Source organism: Perna viridis, chromosome 1 (assembly GCF_037379345.1).
Source record: "Perna viridis isolate PV_CMFRI_1.1 ecotype Kerala chromosome 1, ASM3737934v1, whole genome shotgun sequence".
Taxonomy (NCBI): Eukaryota; Metazoa; Mollusca; class Bivalvia; order Mytilida; family Mytilidae; genus Perna; species Perna viridis.
Genome location: NC_142445.1, coordinates 12,764,654 through 12,788,995, shown reverse-complemented (window position 1 = coordinate 12,788,995; position 24,342 = coordinate 12,764,654). Strand labels below are relative to the sequence as shown.

The 24,342-nt window shown below is 30.7% G+C and overlaps 3 protein-coding genes across 6 annotated transcripts in view; 2 read left to right on the top strand and 1 right to left on the bottom strand.

The window, feature by feature from the left end:
• Nucleotides 1–24,342, bottom strand: part of LOC148627301 (uncharacterized) — a 69,381-nt gene that overhangs the window by 22,021 nt on the left and 23,018 nt on the right. The window lies entirely within an intron of this gene.
• Nucleotides 82–15,080, top strand: LOC148627304 (uncharacterized). Of its 2 annotated transcripts, none has more exons than XM_088571258.1 (5): nucleotides 82–555; nucleotides 10,434–10,560; nucleotides 11,888–11,984; nucleotides 12,331–12,461; nucleotides 13,163–15,080. In XM_088571258.1, exons 1-4 carry the CDS (start codon nucleotides 446–448, stop codon nucleotides 12,426–12,428), a joined length of 432 nt encoding a protein of 143 aa, XP_088427384.1. In that variant the 5' UTR covers nucleotides 82–445; the 3' UTR covers nucleotides 12,429–12,461; nucleotides 13,163–15,080. The 2 variants fall into 2 exon arrangements, with proteins under 2 accessions (XP_088427384.1, XP_088427381.1); XM_088571255.1 differs by having other exon boundaries at nucleotides 84–555; nucleotides 12,306–12,461.
• Nucleotides 15,234–23,365, top strand: LOC148627303 (uncharacterized). 3 transcript variants are annotated; one of them, XR_015920218.1, is made up of 4 exons: nucleotides 15,234–16,964; nucleotides 17,518–17,575; nucleotides 17,851–18,284; nucleotides 19,675–23,365. XR_015920218.1 is itself a non-coding variant. In XM_088571268.1 (4 exons), exons 1-4 carry the CDS (start codon nucleotides 16,896–16,898, stop codon nucleotides 19,692–19,694), a joined length of 294 nt encoding a protein of 97 aa, XP_088427394.1. In that variant the 5' UTR covers nucleotides 15,234–16,895; the 3' UTR covers nucleotides 19,695–23,365. The 3 variants fall into 3 exon arrangements, 2 of the variants coding, with proteins under 2 accessions (XP_088427394.1, XP_088427393.1); XM_088571268.1 differs by having other exon boundaries at nucleotides 18,138–18,284; XM_088571267.1 differs by having other exon boundaries at nucleotides 18,138–18,293.

The following is a 24,342-nucleotide window of genomic DNA, read 5'->3' as shown; positions in this document are numbered from 1 at the left end:
ATTTCTTTTTCAAAACTGTAACCTAAAATAGAACACATGCAAGCGGAACATTGTAAAGCGTCAAGGGGTGTATTTTTAGATCTTTGTAATTTCACATTATTACTTCCTCGCGAAGCATTTAAACTGTCTGACGAGATAGTGTTACCGTGTCTGTAAATAATCTTTCTTTTTCTTGGTACAAAATATATGCCGAAAAATTAGTTTGGAGTTCGAAATTGCCACTGTCTGAACGAACAGAAGCGTCGATTTTTCTGATACAAAGACCTTAAATACATTGACAGCCGAAATGGAATTAAATCTTCGTCCAAATCAGAAAGACATGTTGTTTGGTACCAGTTATTCTACTAAGGACATGAGTGTTTTTAAGTTTTTTATGTACTTGATAAAGTTTTGTTTTTTTTGGTTTATTTGGTTTTAAAACAAAACAATATAAGCTATAAAGAAAATGGATGTGATTACGTCATATCGTGTAAGCAACAAGGAGATGTTGCCTTTGCTCACCGGATTTTTATTGGTCGTGGATGGAATTGCTCTGTTTATCCTCGGCATGAAGAGGTGAGTACTTGCATAAGTAGAAATATTTCAGAAATCACAAAGCACACCATAATTTTATTAACTTTTCCTGAAAAAAAAAATATTATCAAACGCTAAACCCACAGGTCTTGGATTCGTCTTTGATCTAGATAAATTCATTGATACATTTCTCAATAATTCCAATCTAGTTATGATATGCCTTTTTGTGCATTGTGATGGGTTGTTTACCTTTTACAAACTAGGTGATGACAGTTTTTATAACAGCATGAATTCCATGAACATATCATAAACAACATGGTTTTACTAGTTTTGTAAGGGAATGGTCTGGTTTTACACATTTACAAACTCTGAAAAAAATAGTGTTTAATCATTATTATATTTAATCTAACACAAATGCACTATTCAGAACAATATTTTTTTGTCGTTTAATAGTTTTGAATTATTATCATTGTTAGTAACTTATGACTAAGAGTCGGGTTTTCTGAAGAATCTATGAAAATACATTATAAAATTACAAAAAGTCTGATTTATTGGCGTAGTTTTAAAAGCTCTAGACTAAAAATCAACTGATAACAGCTTTAGTCAAAGTACTCATTTACTGAATAAATTTATATCGTTCGTTTGAATTTTTACGACGCAAATAATCGTCACATTGCAAAAATTGGGCCCGATAAAAGGAAAATATGGGGAACGAATTCAAACGAATCTAAACATAATCTTAATGTTGTAAATGGTTAATATTGAACTCTTTTATTTATTTTTTAAATTCACCATTCTGATTACATTCTTTACAAAAAACAAACACACCCTATTCTTTATGCATCGTAGCAGTGCGCCAGTTTGCGTAATATTCCGGTTCGAGGTCGGTTTACATGGAACATCTAGATGAATGAACACAATGCTCTCCGACATACTGTGTAATTGAACAACAAACTACGAGTTGGCCTTGCCCAGTTTCTAAATTTTTCAAGTCGAAATTCAATTTATCGAACTCCATGGTCCAAACTGTCTGTCAAATCATTCAAACTAAAATAAATCATCTACTTAGATACAAGTTCCTCTACATTCTTCAGTTGATAAGTTATCGCATAGACATCTATGTGGCATTTAAAGTGCTTAGTTCTTGGGCACCTAGTTCCAGACACATGTACATTAACATAAACGCCAAAGTCTTAGAATATAATTCTGCAATTATGCCCGGTGCAGTTACTAGTCATGCACTTTTAAGGTCCTGGAGCACCCGCAGCTCTATTATCTTCACAAATGGCAAAAAAAAAACAAATAGAATGATTATAACAAAAAGCAATATCACCAGCCCCCAGACTGACACCATCCCGAGAAATGCATTACTGAAATTCCTATGCTATCGTCTAAGCAATATATCATTTTTGTTTTTCATCTCTGGGCTTCCGATGTCACATGGCGGTAACCGTAATAAAGATACACGATACAGTGAGTGATACATCGGGATGGTTTCCGGGGGGGGAGGTGGGGTTATGCCACCCTTTTTTACAACATTTGGTCAAACCAAGGAGTGGCAAATGATAGCATGGAACCCTTTTCTCTATATAAGTTTCTTGATTGGATCCAATGCCCTTTTTTGTAAGTATTTTGATCCGCCAGGGCCTTCATGAAATATATGAGGACAGCTTCAGCATTCATCTTTATATTTCATTTCTATGATCAATGACCATTTATAGCCTCGCAGGGTTTCCATTTCTAGCTTAACATTAAATATTTTAAAAATAAATAGAAACTTGAATGTATCGACAGTGAACAACTTGTTCCATAGAAACAAACAGGTACTGATAAGAGGTTAGACATCAACTGTTTTTAATTGGATCGTTGTTAATACAAATGTACAGTCCTAATTAATCAGCATATTTACTTCGCGGTAAAAGTTGTTTATTTGATTTGTTTATTGGCGTAAATAACATAAAACTAAATTTGATATATTAGAAATATCTGTAAAATGGACCTAACTATCTGTATTTGATCCGAAATGGAGGTATGCCAATGAGACTATTTTACTGTGGTAGTGTCAATTAATTGCAGATGCTATCAGGCTTTACAAATCTAAAGGCTCTGGCGACTGCTATATCAATAGTGATCTTCGATCTAAATTGTTAAAAATCAGAACGAAACTATGCCAAATGGTTTTCCTGCATTTACTTCTTATATACATTTTTTTCCAAACAGTTAGATTTCAGTATTTTAAATAAAAATACGAATCATATTAATATTGCGAATTTCGGAATACTCTACGTATTCAAGAAGTAATCTCTCATCAGCAACATTATAAACAATAAATAATAAAATCTTATTAAAAAAATCAATTGCATACAAGAAGTACTTAAAATAAAAAAAATATTGACTGAATAGGAAGCCAATACTATCACCAAGAAGCTCTTCCATGTCAAATACAAGTATGAGCAATCAGTGATTTATGGAGGATTTAAGGTTTAAGAATTTCTTAAAACTGCAAATTTGTTGAATAAACTATGAAATAATTCATGACATGAATAGTATGACTACTAAGTTGATGAATAACTTCGTGGACCTTTGGTCACACGAATTAGGTATACTTTTAAATACTTAGGTCCATCGAATACTTGCAAAGTTTAGATAAATCCTAATTGATCACGAGGACTCTTTCAAAATAATCTTAACACGTGCATCTTTGATGTTTTTGTTACCATCTTTGGACTTTCTTATGAAATATTCCAACTAGCTTTACATTATTCTTTGACCATAAGATATATCAAATGCCAATGGTATATAATTTAATTTCCTCTGGTCTTCAGATTTGAAACTGAAAAACTAAGAAATTCTTGACCGTAACATTACCTAACAAAATACAACTCCCCCCCAAAAAAAACAAAAACAAAATAAAAACAAAACAAAACAAAACAAAACAAAAAAAAAACAAAAACAAAATAGAACAAAATTAAAAACAAAATTAAAAACAAAGCAAAAGCAAAACAAAAACAAAATAAAATAAAAACAACAAAAACAACAACAACATCAAAAAACAATCTTAAAGATACAAATATAGAAAAGCAAAAGGGTGACATGAATGAGCGATGAAATGATTTCAATTCGAATTGTGTGAGACAAGCCAATTGATTTCTTTAGGTATGCGTTTACACGCACATTTGATATACAGTTTTAGCCCATTTAATAAATTTCCCCATTGGCCGAAAAATAATTTGATAATTTTTCCCTTTATTAAAATTTGTTTTTTTTTTATTTTGCAGCTATGAACATGACAAATGTGTAAAGAATCCTATATTTACATCAACATTTTTTTAATAAAATGAAAGAACTCTCCTTGCTTTTGCATGATGTCACATTAATGCACCTGCTGATTATTGATACAGATAAATAGCCGGTGGGGTTTTTGCCATTTAGTTTTAGCAATAGGTCAATATGTTATTTCCCTTGATTTCACAGTAGAACAAAACAATCCTTAGAAACATGCAAAAACACGCCACCATGAATGAACAAATCACAGAAATTTACAAATATAAGAAAATAATACCAAGTAGCCTACATACTCGGATAATCACGAAACATTTTCTGTGGGTCTTAGGAATTCGATCAAAGTCAGAAATGACCTAAATTTAGGACTAAAATATTATTTTGCACTAAGAGGCGACTTAAAACTATTCTATCTTGATAAATATTTAAATAAGAAATTCGTGTGCAAGGAAAAATAACATCACCAGTTCAAAGACAATATGTTCTATCTACTAAAGTAATATGATAATACAGTATAACAAGGTTTGGTTTGCTGAAAGATAACTAACCAACCATCTAACATACTCAAACCTACTAACAGACCAACAAACCAACCAACCACAACCAGAAGTTTATGTTCACTATTTCAAATTATCAATAAGTAAAGTACCTACTCATCGTCAAGTAAATAAACTAGTATTATAAATCAAGATAAAAAGGTTTATAGATCAATAACATGTTTAACACGCTTCGCTTGTATGCTTATCCTTAGCCTGAAGATGTTAATACTGGGTATTGTATGTTTTCTTTTTGACCGAGAAACCTTCATTTCTATAGGCAAGTGATGAAGAATAGAATGCGAAATTCTAATTCTACTCATTTTGAGATTGGAAATTACACTTTCTTCGCACTTTTTAGTACTTTAAAACATCAAACAAGTGAAACAAAAACTACAAGAACTAACCTAATTATAAAAACCGTTGTGTATTAAAATGACCATCTTAATGGAAATAGAATTATATCAAACCAAAGACATATACTGGTCCCAATTATTCCCACTTGCCACAGAATAAAATTTATACCCAGAAACAAACACAAAGGAAAACTTAAGGGGAAAACCATGGTAAAGAAGCAAGAATAATACCGAACTAGTAATTCATGTTTGATAGCTTTACCACTCAACAATTGATAAAAAAATACAAATTAACATATATTTGACATGACTAAGTGCTTAAAAAAACTGAGTAATGGCTGTTGTAAAAAGTCTGAAACGGAATTTATATTACATGAAATTAATACAAGGATAGCGTATCTTACAAATCTAAATCTTATATTGATATGGACGGTAGATACTTTCTAGTATTTAAATCAAATAGAAAATATTGAGTAAATATGATATGTTGGAAGAATCGAAATAACAGAAAGCAAACAAGATACGACATTTATTACTGCATATATATATATATTTGTATGAGGGGTGATTTTAAGTCTAAAAAGCAATAAGTCATAAGCGGTTTTTCATATTTTCTCTTCCTAAAATTCGCTTTTTCTTAAAACCATTAGATATCCAGATAAAAAAGGTTGCAATTTTAATAACTAATCAAGAAGAAGCTATTTTGTGGTTTAACTAGTTTGACGTACACGAATAAAAGAGTAATCAAGGGAACCAAGGTTATAGCGGTAATCAAAAAATGTAATCCAGAGACAAACACCAGACATGGAAAACAGACATACACAACAAAGAACATAAAGTAACTTAAATCATACATACAAAGTAAGAAAAGCAAATGAGCAACTCGGACTCCATTAAAAACTGGGAGCATGGACCAGGTGCACCGGTAGGTTAAGCGTCCACTACTTTTCTAGAAACACACGTCATGTCCGGGATAGGCGAAAGAGGGAAGGAAAACTATGACACGTTGAACAAATCAGTTTTCATGGTGCAGATGGATACACCGTAGCGATCCACGAGTTCATGATGACGACCATAAAACTTCTGTAGTGATGACTTCAATCTTGTAGCAACATAACCCTGTTCCAGAAGCCTATTTGTTAGAAGTCTAGCGCGATACAAAAAGTCTGCGTAGTCTCGACAAGATCTGGTATATGGTATGAGTTGTGATATGAACACTCCATACGCAGGTGCTGAAGGGATGTTGCCACAGCTGAATGGAAAGTTGACAATTCTGAATGAAAATTCATCACGTTTGTCGTTATGTTTGGTCAATAGTTTTTCTTTACCATCGATTTCTAAGTATAGGTCAAGATATGAGGCTGACCTCACAGTGTCTGTAGTATCCTTTATCTCAAGTTCTTTGGGGTAGATGCAATGTATCAAATCCCCGAAATTAGGATTGTTTAAAGATAATACGTCATCTATATAGCGGAAACTGAGATTTAAGCATCTAGCTATTCTTTCTTTCGGATCAGATCAGCTATAAAGTCGAAAGAGTGAAGGAATAGGTCAGCAAGTATAGTAGCACAATTCGTTCCCATTAGAATGCCAACCGTTTTGGATGGAGACTTTTATAACAGATACTACACAGAACTTCACAAAGATTGTATTTAGTATTTAAATAGGACGAAAATTTTTTCTTCGTACATTAAAACGTTATAAATGAAAATCAATAAATTTAGAGGCAATAGACGTTATCAATAGACGTTATCAATAGACGTTATCAATAAAAAATATATTTGAATATTTAAGTTACTTAATATATAAAATTAGATAAGGTTGTCTACTATCTATAAACTAATAGACAACTCAACAAGCTGAGATTAAACACAGGTATTTTCTATCTAGAGGCCCTATTGTTTTTAGATTCAAGATCTGAAATACCTACATTTAAAGATGATTGTCGAAAATCGACCTTACCTTTGCAATTTGACCCTGAATGAACATCATATCTTTAAAACTTTCATATTTAAGTCATGTTGGATTTTTATGTATATGATTTCTTATAAAAAAATACTTTAGATCGTCAGTATTCTGGGTATCACTTAGCATCAATTTTATGCCAGAATCCAGTGTTTCTCTTCCCGTTAACTTGCCAATTTACATTTTAATTTAAAATTATTCCCATTAATTTGTCTTCATCCAGTCCTGATAATTCATCCTCAATCTATTTTACAGCCAGCTATATGGCGTCTTATAAGTATTGTTTTATTTTTATTTAGCAAGCACTGGTCAGTTCTAGTCGTTATAAACCAAAGGTCCCCGAAGGTAGTCATATCGACATTATATGTATTTTACAAACCAAAAGCGCTAAGACACTGGAGTTTTATAGCCAGAATTTGCAATATTCATTTGAGTGGTATTTTTGAATTATTTCATGTTTATAATAACGATACTCTTACTTCTTAACGAATCCTTGAATAGTCTATCATGTCTGCTATTTTATGTGAAAAGCAAGAAAGGTCTATAATACTCCCTTTTCGTATTTGTAGTAAGAATGTTTGCTTAAATATCAGAATCTTCACCAGCTTGACCACATACAAATTCAGTTATATTTTCAGAACATTGTTGATGAGTAGAATATTTATTAAATTTACAGGGCCTTGTTTATACAGAATCTCAAAATTATATTTTTACAACTTCTACCCAGACTTGAATAGCGACAAATAAGATCACTTGAAATTGAAGACTTAAGGACAAACTCAAGGATTTTAGGAACATCTCAATTTAGATTATTTTTTATTATGAAACCCAGGCCAGGTCACCCCAAATCTGTCTTAGTTAATGACTTCAATTCAAGTTGAGTAATTAGACATGTACGTCTGATTAGATGACAAATGGTTCTAAAACTGATATTGTCGGAATCTTTTTAATAGAACTCATACAGAGTGCATTAATTATTTTTGTTTCGTAGCTTTACACTTCGAATTTTTGATTTTCTGACTGTTCATGTTTGTAATTTCACGTAAGATCACGTATTAGTTTGTGAAATGATCAATTTTGTTAATTTTTTTCTATTTTTGTATTTTTGTTTTGTGTTTTTATTTATTACTTCCATTTAATCTCTTCTACTTTACATGGAAGATCTATCAATATATGTAATATCATAGTTTGCAGCTGATCACGCTGCGATCACGTCTTAGTCAAATGTTTTGGTTGAACTTTAACTCGTGGATATATATAACACAAAAACCAATGTGCATTCATTAAATGCATATAATAATCGGCTAGACTCTTTTTTATTAGTTTGAAAAAGACGGCAATTGTTTAAGTTGTAAATAGTCAAGTTAACTTCGTGTCCTTTTACAGTTCTTGAATTCGGTTTTGAGGTTTTCAGTACACAAATTAATGGAAATCTCCTTTTCGTGAGAAACCAAATTTCGTGGTTTGGCCTGCGCAAAAAAACTAGGAAAATTGGTACCCCACGAACAACGGCACTTTCACAGTAGTTACTCTGAGAACAACTCTCAATAAACAACACCCCCTTTCTTTTTACTGAAATACCCGAATGATTTTCATATACACCAGGGTTAAAAATTCTTTCACCTTGGCAAAAAAAAAAATAGAAAAAAAAACAAAAAACAAAAAACAAAAAACAAAAAACAAAAAACAAAAAAACAAAAATGGATACACAGGTAAGCACGTGTCTTGTTTTATTTCATTTCATCTATTTCTTGATTAGATTTCAAATAAATAATGACCATATTTGAGCCGCATTATATCACAATATGATCCTTGCGTTATATTCAAACTTTGTTCTTTTACGGCTTGACTCCGTCGGTCTTCCTTGCCGTTGAATAACTGCTTTCGCTTTGCAATCAGATTTGTTATGAAAGAAGCGACCTTATAGGACATGCGCGGATAAAGGTCACCAGAAGTCACATGCATACGAACTTATCTAGGTCGATTTTTTGTCTTGCAAGACAATAAATATATAGACACCTGTTTTCATGTATTTATTGCATTTTATTTGTGGATATCAAATGATATTGTACAAGAAATGTCTTATTTAGTAAATATAATTCAAAGTTCAGGTATATTTCAAAAGAAACGAAAATTTACGAAAATGACAGCTAATGCAGCTTTAACACCGAAATCTTTGACTCTTTTGTAAATTGTTGAAATTGATCTAGACTGCATCTAGTCAATTGTCGAAATATTTAATATCATATATTTTACATTTCATTACATTCTTTAGTAAATATCTATCTTTTATGAAATCAATAGTATCATGTGAAAACTTTTAGTGTACTATAATATTTTAGAGTTCAATGAACTTATGAATGCAACAAACCAAACTAAACTCAGCAATACCAAAAAAAAAAAAAAAAAAAAAGAACGGACATGGCATGACGAAACGCAACAAAAGCACCAGCATATGACCTGAATCGAAAGAAGTAAATACACATGTACTTTCAGAAATCACCAAAAGGTCTCCATGCCACAAGTGCCAAAACACTTCCATAAAAGCTCAGGGAAACCCAGAGAAAAACGAATTCCATGAGTATCTTTATTATAAACAAAATCAAACTAAAAAGTAATATAACGACACAAAGACACATTAATGTCCAACGTCTCTTGACTGTGGACAGATGCATAGAATCACGCTTCTTTCCATACGACTACAACACACACTGACGTCTATGGTATCATCGTCAGCGTCGTCGACGTCAGTTAAATTTCGTTTATTTACGATTCTATTTAACTTGATTTAAACTCATCCGTTCTTTTTAAAATTTCCTAGGGACATGGCAGAGAGCCCTCTAGTTTCTCTGGGTTTTTGCCTAAATGTGAAAAAAACGGGTTTTTGAAAAGAATTGATCAAAAATTTAATTTGTATTGTTAATCCAAATTCGATGATTCAGATGTCAACTTGTTCCTTTTGAATTTCCGATTTTCAAGGAATTTAAGATATAAGTCGCCTTTTTGATTGTTGGTTCAATTATGACTATAGAATATTTAACAAATTTTAAATAGCATTTAGCAATTTTTAGTCTATTAATGGTCACAACCTTAAAATTCAATCGATTTTGATTGTTTTCCTTCGTTTCCTCGTTCAAATCCCTTCCTGTTTTTAATTAAATTTCAGATAGCTCTTATGTTTATTGAGTAACAAGGGATCAAAGGGGCCAAACATGTCATTTTTGAAGGACTGCATTTTCAAAACTTTTTTGTCTGATTTAAATGATTTTTTTGTATATTAAATTTTAAGAAGTATGCTTGCAAATTTACTTTATCATAAATCATTTTTAAGGTAATGGTGTACAAAATAATCCACAAAAGCAGAACTTTTTATTTAAATTGCATACCAAAATATTGTGCAATACTATACTAAAACAAGTTGTTGTGTTCATAATGAAAGTCCCTATGTTAAAGTGTGTCAAAATAATATTGTGTCCACACTTGCACTATGTCAACAGAGTTAAAATGGCTGGGATGATATCAAATTGCGTCCAGTGAAGTTTTTTTGAATGCTCATCAATAGTGTCTTTACAAAATTTTGCTGTCTTTTGCATTCAAATCTTTTTTTTCATTCAGCGAAGGTTGGAAGCGGCTAACTGGTGAAAATCTAGGGTATACAGTGAAGATAATTGATTACACATAACAGTTTTTTCAGTGATGATTTTGAGCAGCCTTCTGATGAAGACATGGGATATACAACCAAGATATATAAAAGTATTGCAATATAGTATTTTTTCTTTAGTGAAGGTTGGGACCGGCTTACTGGTGGAGACATAGTAACAATTTCTGTCCTGGTTACATTTACTTTGTTACTATTACTTGCTGACCTGTGGCATATATTGAGAACAAAGAATTTGAAGCGGAGGCAGGTAAAAAATAAAATAAATACTTGAATATTTTCAATTCATTCAATTATTATATAAACGCTATTAACAACTATGGATTATCAAAGCAAATTTTATTTTTGCAGAAAATAACCCCACTAATAATAGGAATGGTCTTGTCTCGTAGTCATTTAATTTTCTATCCGAAATTTTCGACTGCTGAAAGCATGAAAAATCGAAGGATAATTTGTATTTTTTGCTTTTTCCGTATACAACACTATGCTGCAATGGTTCTAATTTTCTGTCTTGCGTTACTTACAAACTTTGGTAAACTAACGAGAGTAAAAAGCGGCATTCAAAATCGTTTCTTATCTTGTCGTATTCAATATTATCAATCATGAAACAACGGGTTGAGCAACATCTTTTTCTTGTTGAATTACCAGTTGCTAAATTTAGTTTTAACTTGACCGATGTCCTCATCAAAGGTTCAGTAAGTCATGAAACCAACATATAAACATTAGTTATAAATTAATTAATAAATAAAATCACCAGCATACATCTACATAATGCACGCCAATGTAGTGAAAAGTGCACAACGATTATGATATCATTGAGATGAAAAATAAAGATTTAAAAAAAACATTCAAACTTATCTGACTTTTCAAATTACATCCCATATAAGAACAAAATTAAAAATATACGTTCGATATAAGAAAGCACATCCATATTATAGATGTGGAACTACAGTTGGTAAATTCTACTAATTGTTATTGTTTATTTGGATAATATTAAAACAGAAGTATTTGTTCTCAGAGTCAATAACTTCAATCACGTGTGCATAACGGGCATTGATGTTATTTCAAACAAACCGAAAAAATGTAAAAGTCATTCCTTATAATTTGATTAAAGTACAAAAAGTTGGACGACGTCACAGTCGTTCTACATTTGGTCGATGAGATGATAACCGAAATTTTTTATCCAATCAGAAACCGTATTACTTCTGAAATTAAATAATTCTTGAACAACTTAAAATATACTAAAATATACATTACACAATTGTCAAATCGTGTAGTAAAATAAGTAGCTTTCATGTCAACATCAGATTAAATGTGATATATTTGAGTACAAATGGTGTAATTGATGAAAATTTTTGCAAGAATGTAGCATTTGTTACCCATGAATTCTAATACTTTTTTTCACTGAGGCTTGATTACTTATATTAAACATGGAAATACAATGAATTGGCTCCACATTTCAATAAGTTTGGTTTTGAGTACTTTTAACAATCAATTTGAGAGGTTGCTTCTTGAAACACGGATACAGCTTACCAACATTTGCATATATCTATATGATTGACATTTTTGTAATTTAGGTTTTATATGGTCGGTTAACAACCAACAATTTTGCTGTGTGCTCTATCTGTCTAGAGAAAATGAACTATGACGACGCACAGTTACAATGTGGGCATGGTAAGTGAATTATTTCGAAATTTTAATATTTTAAAATGAAAATAAAAAACGTTTGATTTATTCTTTACAATTATGGTATTATGTATCATTTCCCCTTGTTTGTTTTCCTTTAAATGGGAGAGAGAAAGAGAGAAAGAGAGTCATAGAAGCATTGTAAAAATATATAACGTAGTTTTCAATGAAAATGTTAAACAAATCAGAAACGTTTCTTTGTTTATAAGCATATATTTTCACATCACATCCACTTAAATTTAGACAATAAAAAAACTAACACAAAAGAACTGAAATTATATAATAGGTTCGTAGTATGTTTTCCTTCAGCATTCCACACACAATGTATTGATAGGTGGATCAACAGAAACCAGTTTACCTGTCCGTTATGCCGAACACAACTGGTATATATGGAGACAAGTCGGTTCCACTTTAATATATACACTTTCATAAGAAGTTTATCAGAAGGAAAAGAAAAATCAGCAGGTATGGATCATACTAAGATAATTTATTGATAAGAGATAATTAGTTATGATATGTTGAAAACGTGACATTAAGGCAGGCGACAATTTAAATACAGTTCAGGGAAATAGTGTTTATTCAAGTAAAATACACGTACAGAGTTAACTAAAACATAAACACCTAAAAAAAAAAGAATCAACAATACATAAAATCAACAACTTAGAGGTAGTTTTCTTCATTAAAAATAATTCTTAATCATCTTCGAAATATACAGAAGAAGATGTTTTCAAAATGCTGGAATTTTTTATCGATAAAATATTTGTCCAGTGTGGTGGACGCGTTTTTCAAGAAAAGATCGGCATTCCAATGAGAACAAATCAACTAATAAAATGAACAAAGACACTAAAAAATAGAGGAGTAACCAAGAGCTCACTAAAATATAAGATTATGGACCAAGTAAAGTAAGCCTTCTATGCCTCTCTGAAACAACCACCAAGTTACTCATATACTGTAAAGTCTGTCTTAAACATAACTTATATCGACAAAATTGTAATCAACAATCCTTATTCACAGATATTGCATCTTATATTAACTTTATTAGGTGGTTTGAGAAAAAAAGTGAAAGCTATAACATTTATTATCATCGTTGTTGATTCCATATTATCACAATTTTACGGTAGTGATATAATAATACACACTAATTCACGACAATTATTTTTTTTCAGGATTTGTCAGTGTAGTATAATGTCAAACTGACATTGGTATCTAATGTTTTCTTAACCCTTTTTGTCGTTTCAACATATTGGTAAATGTTCTTTTATAACACTTCTGTTAAATGTCCAGTGAGGGTAAATGTCTTTTGACTTTTAGGATGTTTTCACATTTGGAAATAACGAAAATACGGTTGGGATAGATTTGTGGTATCGAAGTTCACATTCCATATGTACTTCTAAAAATGCAAGTTTTTTTACAGAGGGTGTATGAAATTTTTTTTATCTGATACTGATGACAATAATACACAAATGATGTCTTAAAGGAAGCTATATTCCTGAGGAACAGCATCTTACAGGAACCACCTGTAAATACAGGTGGGCTGTGTTTGACGCTATGAATACCCTGAATAGGGGTATTTAATTGTTTTTTTTTAACAGAAACGTTTGAGTTTTTTCGTTGGAAAGAAATAAGCTAGTGGTAAAACATTGGGTTTTTTTAAGGATGTAGATTTTAAGACAATCCAATGTTGAATGATATAGGCGAGTACATTATACATTTCATCAGAGAATGGAATGAAGCAATATATTATAGTACTGAAAAAAATGCATTATCCCCATTCTGCCCCGAGTACAATACAGGCTGTAATTTTCGATATTACTTTTAACCTGTATATATTTATGTATTAGGTTAATATTGCATAATTTGCTTCGAATTATTTAATATAATGGACTGCCATAACTGAAATAACTACCACAAATAGAGGCACAGTACAGTGAAGAACACAACTACCATCAGCACAATACTAGTTCCAAATTGTTGACATAAGTCAGTCGTAGATTACGTGTCAAGCGTTAGTTATTTTAAATAGTATTGTTTAACAACTAGTCTATAACCAATTTGATAGTTTCAAACTATGACAGCTTGCACACCGAAAAGCACATTATAAATCCTAATATAGGAAAGGTATTAAACAATGGTACAATTTGAGGATTTAGTGTCGAGTCCAAAACAGTTTCTTGGAATAAAAACATCGATTGTTCTCGCTAATCAACATCACAACTTAGTAAAGATATTGAACAAAACGTAGAGATATTTGTTCTAGTGCTTTCTACATTTATATTGTGTTCAGGAACATAATTTTGTTAGAATTATTTATATATTTTCAATTCCATTTATTCCCATTCCTGAATTTGATTCTTTCGTTTTTGAAATGCTGGTTTTGGGGTGTAAACATTTACTGAATTGATGATTAGAGTTTTATTGTAGATGTTGATTAAAGACAATTTTTACCAATTATCAACATAATTTTTCTAGGAATCATATTTTATTCATCCTGAAAAATAGCGTCCAAGGTATTGGGTAAAGCTTTATTTTACTGAGTGTACATATACATTTCATGGCAGGATAAAAGCAATATTAGAGTATTGTAAAAATAAGAATACAGCTTTTATTTGTATGAGGATAAAAAACGGGATAAAATACGTAACCGACAGAGTATTATCAACCATTTTGCCCCGAGTACAAATAGAGGCTGTGTTTTTCGACAATACTATTAACTTGTATACATCTATGTTTAAGGCTATTATTGTGAAAGTACTATTGTTCGTGGGGTACCAATTTTCGTTATTTTCGTGGGTAGGTCAAACCACGAAATTTGGTTCCCAACGAAAAGGAGATTTCCTTTGATGTGTATACTAAACAACTCAAAACCACGAATTCAAGAATACACAAAAATTTGTTTCTTCCCTAATCCACGAAAATTGGTATCCACGAATTAAAAGTACTTTCACAGTGTGTCATAGCTTGCTAGTATTTTTCTCAACATAATTATTGTAAAGGAATAATAGTACTGTATTAAGCATAACTTGTTATTTAATGAATTGTACTTTTCTTATGTCACTAGTTAATAAATAAATATTTAACTCGCTAGTTATGATATTGACTGTGAAACCAGGAATATAACAAGAAATAGATGATAAAAAATATACCTCATCGTAAATACGATATAATAAAAGTGATATGATTATTTTTATTGATTTAAAGGAAAAAATAAAATATCAGAAAAATAATCTAGGCATACCATATTTTAAACGTTGATTACCCTACAAAGAGTTTCAAATTAAATTGTTATGGGGAATATAGTCCATTAAGTTTCCATAGTACAATGCAGTGTTGTAGCCAGGTTTTCTGAATGGAGGTGCGAACTGATCACTGATAAGCAATTTTACTCGGTTATCTGGTATAATTTCTCTTTAATTACAGGCCAATATGTAAATCAAAGTTTTTTTTGTTGTTTTTTTATCAAAAGAGAGGGGTTGCAATCGCACCCGTCGAATCCCCTGGCTATGGCCTTGCAACGCAAAAAATCTTTAATAGGAAGAAAAAACACATTTCCAGTATCATACAAACCCATGAAGCATTTACTCCAAATATTCATCTAGAAACAAAGTTTCGATATACTGTACATGTGTTTCAAGGAGTAACCATTCATTAGGAGCATTATGACCAAATAGTTTTAAGACATTTTAAGACTCAAGGGTAAATTGTATACAAGAAATACTAAAACTCAAAAAATATTTAAATAGGAAGCCAAATTTAGCATCGAAAAGTCCTACCTGAGTATGTCAAAGGAGCACATATCATAGGCACATGTTAAATACATGTACTAGGAAGGAAGCCTCGGTTTGAAGGGGTTTCGTATCGTGTGTCACTGCGAAAGAGGTACGGTGCACCTGGTCCATGCTCCCAGTTTTTAGTGGAGTCCGAGTTGCTCATTTACTTTTGTTACTTTGTATGTATGATTTTAGTTACTTTATGTTCTCTGTTGTGTATGTCGGTTTTCCATGTCTGGTCTTTGTCCTTGGATTACATTCTTTTGATTACCGCTATAACCTTGGTTCCCTTGATTACTCTTTCAGAAAATGGCTATTTATTAGATAGGTAAAAATAAAAGCCAATAGTAGTACACACGCAAACGCAAACCATTTTACTCTCTATATAAGGCAGTTCAACTCTATGGATATTCAAATGTTAGAATTTTGAATTTAATTTATTTTAAACATTTTAAAAAAAATATTTGCATTTTATTCATTGAAGATATTAAAATACGACAAAATTTCAACGAGCTAGGCTTATTTTAATTCTGTCCCAGATAAGACATGTACGTCTCATCTACGATGGAACTTGCCTTTCGTGTCAATGAAATAAACATGGTGTAAAGTGATAAACCATCTGCAGCGAAACAGTCCTCTTTAAAATTTTTTGTGACCTTCGAGAAGTTTATGTTGTTCTTTGCTGTCTAATATTGGATAACTGCGGGTATAATATGCAAATTTTCAGCAGTGAGAAAATAAGGCTCCTTACTGTTTTTTATTTTTTAAAAATTTTTGATGGAATATCAGTATGTGTCATCTGTTTTAATATTATTTTATCAATCTAATTATTCTTCTATCCTTACATCCGAGAAAAACCTTGATAATTTAATAATTATTTTAACCAGTTGAAAAGGTTATCCCGACTGGGAAAATGTTTGTCGAGATGAAAATCCGTACAAGTCGATATAAATGTGTGATTTATATCATTCTTATCAAGATGTCAACTCTTATCTATTTCCATGGCAGAATAGGGCGTCCATATCATTTTAAATAATTTATATGCAATGCTAGGCGTTTTTGTTCTAGTATTTGGCTGGAAAACCTAAACTTCGTAGAAACCTTTGCAGTTTTGATCTTGTTAGTATGTACGATGGTTCTTTTGGTAATTAACTTATGGTTATTCTGCAACAATAGCGATTTACCGATCAAATTAAAACAGGTAAATAAAAAGACAGACGCTAGCTTACATTTGTTTTTACATGAGGAAGTGTAGAAATAGAAAAATGATTTAAATTAACAAAAGCATATAAAATAATCCGTCTATTTCATTATACTTAAAGCATTGATGCAGCATTCCTATTATTGCACATGATAGAACCTCTCGGTGATATATTTAGCTTCCTATTTCGATAGTTTTGGTTTCGAGTACTTCTTGTATACACTTAATGTTGGTATTTAGATATTCCTATATTTGATTATAATGCTACTGATAAGAGGAATTCCTTGAAACACGTGCACATCATATCGAAATAGATTTTTTGAGTCCATTAATATAATGTGTTAACGTATTGCATATAATATCTTATCGAATTAAAAGTTATGGTCTGCTGAATTACAAAGCAGCAAAAAAAAAGGTGAGCGGTGAGAAACATATGTTAGTATTTCTTTTAGAATTGCGGAAAAAATAATACATGATTTAGAATAAAAGACAACCGACAATCTTTATTCAAAATTCATAAATTTTATGATAAACTTTACCCGTGTTAACACAGATGTTATATGACCGAAGGCAGGCGACGAACAGAGTTTATCAAATATGTGAAAACCATGGTAAGTTTGTTTAAGAAGTCTACTGATACTTATCTTTATTAAAGCTACTAAACAGGGAATAATGTTTTATTCACCTTATCGGATATCTAATGTACGCACTTGTTACAACCACCATTTCACAGATTTCACTTAAGTCAAGGTCTAGGACATTTCTTGTCAAATGCATTTTTTATGTTTTCAATGATGTATTACTTTTGGATTAATAAAAATTCCTCATTCCAGACAAAAGAAAATGTTGAGTTTTGGGAAAATGTTTAATAATTTCTATATTTCAGAATCGACGAAATCATATTATGAAATGCATCCACTGCTGTAAAAAGTCTTACAGACATATATTCTTGTTATTCAATGTATCATGCAGGGCAAGCCGCATTGATTTGCTTAAAAATACATATCTTCGATGGTGAAGAAAAACTATTGACATTTTATTTTTGACTGACACGTGTTATATTGTTTTATAAATACTTTTATTTACTTATATATGTATTGCTTTGATGTTGTTATACTACTGATCATATAAAACCGCGAAAAAAAAAACTATTTAAACATTTGATTCGTTAAGTATTCCAGAATGACTGCATTGAATTGGAAATTAACGAAAGCAATGCTCCCCGTTTAGAAGATCAGAAGCACCTGATATATGATGAAAAACAAGAAGACAACTTTGTACTTACATTTATCAACAGTTTAACAGGAGGGAATGAAAAATGTAAGAAAAGTAAGAATAATAAGAATTTTACTTCTTTTCAAACCATTGTAACGCAGATTGCAAAAGAAATGTCGGCGTTTTACATATACAATTTGTATGTATTGTCCCATGTTTTATGGTTATTTTTTACTATCTCAATTCAGTTTGTCTATTTTTTGTGACTCGATTTTGTGGAACTGAATTATTGTTGATAGACTTTTGCCGGATTAAACTCTCTTACAATATGACGGGTGTCCTGATTGCCAAGCAAGATATGCTTACCCTTCCGGGGCACCTAATGCCATTTCGTTTTTATTGGAGTTAATATTGCTAGTGCTTTAGTTTTTTTTGTAGTACACCTTGCTTTCCTTCAGTTTTTATCTATAATGTATTTTATGCAGTTGGCTACATTGTCTATATCGGTTGTCTTTGTTTTCTGTTTTTCACGTTCAGGTCATGCACTTTGATTTTAAAGTATTTGAGTTACCCCTTTGTTTAGTTTTGGTATTTTGTTTGGTCGATATTTCTTATCTAGCTTGATATGATAATTATGAACGTCAATTCAATAAAAGTAAGTTTTTTTCCAAGAATATATATATTAATTATAAATATGCGTATTAGTATTGATAATAAGTAGTAATACCGAATGTACAAGCAAGGGGGACCCATATACACAACATTGGCGGGAGCACTGAAAAGGCCAATGGACGAATAACAGGTCGCAAAACACATAGAAAGCTAAAAAAGAACACAATTAAACACGAGGAACTTGTACCCCCAAAACTTAAAAATACCAAAGGAACTCGAGATTGATGACTAGTCTGTTGCCAGACATCACGTGCTAATCATAGACGGCCATGCCCTATGTAAGAGAAAGAAAATATTCTACAAGTTTATAATGTCATGGTAATTAACATCTGTATAACTTGTTGACTGACGACTTTCATCTATAGATATCGTATCCTTGTTTTAATGTTTGCGAGAGTTGTAGATCGAGTCCCAATTTCAAGCCAAGCCTATGAGTAAGACAAAAATAAGCATACGCTGAACTAGCTGATATGAAATGATAAATATTAAAGGGAAATCACAGTTATCGAATTTTCATAGAGTTTATTTGAAAAAAATTCTTAATGAAATTCAAAAGCAAAGATAGTCCATGGTTAGATAACATGCATTTATTTGAATGTCAAACTAATGATTCGTACTATCAATAATACGACGATAAGAATAAACTACCATCATACCAAACATACAAATTGTTCATATGTTTGAATTAAATGTTGTGTGCTTCGCTTCCAGTCTGTGTAAACACTTGAAAATTGACTAAGCCCGTCTAGACAATTCACAAGTTTAAAAAATATAAGTAAGGTGCTTACATATAATTGCCTGATAATTTCAATCATTATTGCAGATATAGTCAGCCGAGTATGAAGTTCCACTGAATATTAAACAGCCTATTTTCCTGATATGTTAGACTTAAAAAAAACTAACAATACGGTTTGTTGACGGTTTGTACATTTTTGCGTTGTATAAATTTAGATGTGCTCACTTTTTTATTTTTGTATTCTAATTTTATTTCTGTTCATCTTAATTATTTCCATTCATTTCTATACTTCAAATTGTATATGTTTTAAATTTTCTAGTTTAGCTGACAGTTACCTGGTAAATTTGGGTTAAACTTGTTTGCTTTTCAATAAATGCCTTTCTTAGTTCAACACATGTTTATCCATGTGTATTTTTAACGTTTATTGTGAGGAACAAACATCATAATGAATTTTAATCACACGCAGACTTTTATCATAAGTACATTTGAAACATTGAAGTGTACGTTTAATAATATATTTAATTGGTTGTATTTAAGATATAAACGTTTATATTTTGTTTGTTTAATTATTTTAGTTTTATTTATTATTTACATATTTTTATGTTTGATATTGTTTGAATTGCCAGAGTAAACAGAAATTAAAATACATATAACCCATGCTCTTAGGAGATAAAAATTATATAGAATGCATTGTAGATTTCAAAATTAAGGGAGATAACTCTGTAAATAACACTCAAATAATAGAATCTGTTGGATTTTCAATGTTGATTATCTCCTCAGAGCAGGCAGATATGAATAAATAATTACATATTTTATAGTATAGACCCATAAAACAACTTAATTACAAAATAAAAAATATATAGCCTTTTTTGGGGTGTATCACATTTTTCAGATTTTGCATGATTCTTACAAAGACTGCTACTAAAATACAAAGTAAACAAACAAAAACAAAGTGCAAAAAAGTAGAACGAAAAAGATGATTCTTTGACGTCATTTGTGGTATATAGTTATTCAATTTCTATTTAGAAAAAGATATTTGGAAACAAAAGAGGACATCTGATGTATTTCCGATAAAAACAAACAACCAGAAGGGTAATCAAAGGAACCAAGCAAAAATACAATAAAAGGATACAGATTAGACGGGGAAAAAGAAACATTACAAACGACATAAAATACAAGTACATCGGAATAATAAGAGTAATCAAGGGAAGTATAGAGACCGTCAGGTTTGATATCAGGCTCGTTCAGTTTACTTACTTTCCATGAAGTAAGTCACATAAAAATAAAAAAAAAACAATTTCTTCCATTATTATTTATAACGAAAGAAATATCCGATAAACAAATCTTAAGCGTACTTTAAAAAATGACACCGATTAAAACAAATTTAAAAACAGTATGGGAAGTAGATACGTATAATTAATCAATCAAACTGCAACAGTCAAAGTCGATTCAAACAATACAAGATAGATCAGCAACAAGCAATTAAACAAGGTGAAACGAAACACATGTTGATCTTTTTTGCATAAAAGATAACAGAAATACAAAAAGAGAAAACAAAAATGAATACAAAACTTATAATACAGCAGTATTTTTTTTTAAATTTCGGTATGTCATGTTTTTATAAAGAAAATATTTAAACAATGACAACAGTGTTTTTGCACTTCCCTATGATAAAATTTTAAATACAAAGTATCACTTGTTTTTTATCCCTCTTTCCTGGGTGTTATTTTTGTCTTCTTTCCCCGCCTCAAACATTCCATTTATAAAGACGTATTTTTATATATGAAACAACCAAATATTGTTAGAATGATTTTTGTAATATTTGGAGTTCGTAGAAAAGGAACAAAACAAGACTAATTATAAATATATACACAATACTAAAGATTTTGATTTACTTCCTGATATGTTCTTTCTCAGTTGACACACATTTTGGCGTGATTTTTACTAACTTTAATGTGAAGTACGCATATTGTGCCTTGAGCTATTTTAAAATTATTGTAATTTTGGTTTTGGTCTTTTTTTCATCTTGATCTTGTTGTTTTAAATTTCCGAAATATAATGACAGTTTTAAAATTGTTTTGTTTTGTTTTGTTTTTTTTTTTTTACGAATTTCCGATTTTAAAATTTGGCATAATGTGATAATGTCATGTTTACCTTATTAATTTCTAAGCTTTTGTCATGCTGGATTATCTACGTGAATGATTAAAATACTTCCCTTCACAAATGAATTTTATTTTAATATTACATACATTCTGTATACATTATAACTGCAAATTTTAGTAGCTTCATTTCAAAGAAATCTCTATTTACCACTTTTAATGTATCTAAACATTCTCAGATTCGTTTCAACTTCCCCTGAAACTTTTAATAATGGAATTAAGCATAACATAACTCCAATCTTACTGACAAAAAAATCCTTTATTTGGTATTACTGGGCTGTCATTTTAATTACCGTAAAACAAATATATAATACCGACTTATATAAGAATCATTATCTTAATTGTGAATGCCTAAAATATGAGTTTTACAGTGTCGGTATGCTGTAAATGGGAATTATGTTCGATACTTAGACCAGTTTTCTAAGGGGTGGGGTAATATTCTTAACATTTTTCGAAAATTCCTTCTTGAAAATTCGGTTTTCGTTGTTTATTTATGTGAAAAAATAAATATCTATCGAATGATACGAAATTTGATAATTTTAAGTAAATCAATAATTTGTCGAGTATATGCGATTTTTTACGGGAAAATTGGAAATCCCATTTGTGGCATATTTTAACCCAACTTTCTTTATACCATTGTAAAGCTGAGACATTGGGATATTTGTTGATACCTATAAATATCAATTTACTTTGTTTCATTTTAACTTTTTTGAGACGATGTGATTTGTAAAATTTAGTATTTCAATAGAAATAACAGTAATTATATCTTGGTAATTCATGATATTTTTTCTTTGTATCTAATTTGACAACAAAGAGAAGAAGGGAAGTCAATAATGGTTCTTTTTTCAATGTTGTAAAAGGACAGTGGTTACTTAATTTTTCAGTCAAACATCGTTATTTTGGAGTGCACTCACCGACTATCACTTTCCACAATTTACGACATTGCAAAAAAGATCACTTTTTAACTTGACAGGAATACGATAGCCACAATTTGATATTTGACTGTTAGTTTTATTGAAATTCTTTTTATCAGGCATGGTCTGTTAAATGTAAAAATGAATGAATGTCGAAGTAAAAATGATATGAATGTATTTGATATAACTTTATTGTAATTCAAAAAACACCGTCAGATTAATATAAAAATTAACAACTCACGGCCTTAAATATGAAATTAACAATACCATTCACTGATGATAGTGATGATTTTTTATTAATAAAAATTGATTGGATTTGAACTATTAAAGATCGATATCAGCCACCGACAATTTACGAAATGACCTAACAAAATTACGTAGATCCTTTGGATTTACGATCACGCCGCGACCTTGTGATTTTGGAATAATTATCATAAAATCTTTGTTCATCTGTGCTAGTCGTCTTTGTTTTGAATTTAAATATATTTATGCATATTGGGACTTGTTCGTGTACTTTTTTTGTTATATATTGAAATACACATGCATCCATAAGAAAGCGCATCAAATAAAAGAAAAGGAAAAACTAAAAACAATATAAAACAATAACTAACAAAATCAGTACTGTAAATAAAACACACAAAACAGACAAAAACAAAAACAAAAAAAAAAAAACAAAAATAAAACAAAAAAAAAAAACAAAAAAAACCCAAAATGACAAAAACAAAAACAAAAGATCAAAACTACAGAAACAGAAAGTAAATATTCGCTGTCAGTTATCTAGCTTTGGTATAAAATTGATGATATTAACAAAGGCTAAAATACATTTCCTATATAAGGCATACTTACCGCTCTTCTCATTCCCAATGTCTCTTTCCCCTTTCATATTTAGCACCGATTCATACGTAATAAACAACGGATAACGATATTGATTTATTATCATTTTCATTTCAAACAATATTTCATATTTAAAAAAAATAATGAAAATTTGATTATCATTAATGTGCGCTCAATCTATACCGAACCCTCAACTCCCATGGACATTCCCTATTACCTTAAACAATAATAAGTTTATTCCGATGCTGTACCCCTGTCTCATTTTACATAATTCTCTTTTAATAAAGTCAATGTACAATCTACATTCACGACAGTAGTGATCAACTATGAAATATTCACAGTCTGTACAGGTTGGTACTCAGAGAGAGAGAGAGAGAGAGAGAGAGAGAGAGAGAGAGGTTTTAAAATTATCTCATTTGTCATAAAGTTTTGATTTAAATGTTTGCGTTATGTATTTATAGTATAATTATAGAGGAAGAGCAGAAGAAAGTATATCACTTGCCTGTTAAATTTCAAGTTTATGTGGGTAGATGTAAGTAATCTTTGTTGTTAAAAATATCGAAGAATCAAAACAGAAAACAGGGCTATTTATAGACACCAGAACCCATAAGACATGACCAAAACGTCAAAGAAAAAAGAAATAGGAAAATGCACATATACTACTTGTCTAACAGAATGAAATAAAAGCACATATAAGAAGTGAAAGTGAGAAATACAAGACAGCATAAAAAACCTTGCAGTTGCAATATGAGCTCCTGCAAAAAATAAAGATCTGGCATGACTTCAGTCGGTTTGAAAAAGGTAAGCATGCCTTGCTCCGCAAATGAGCAAAACTAGGTAAGCGTCAA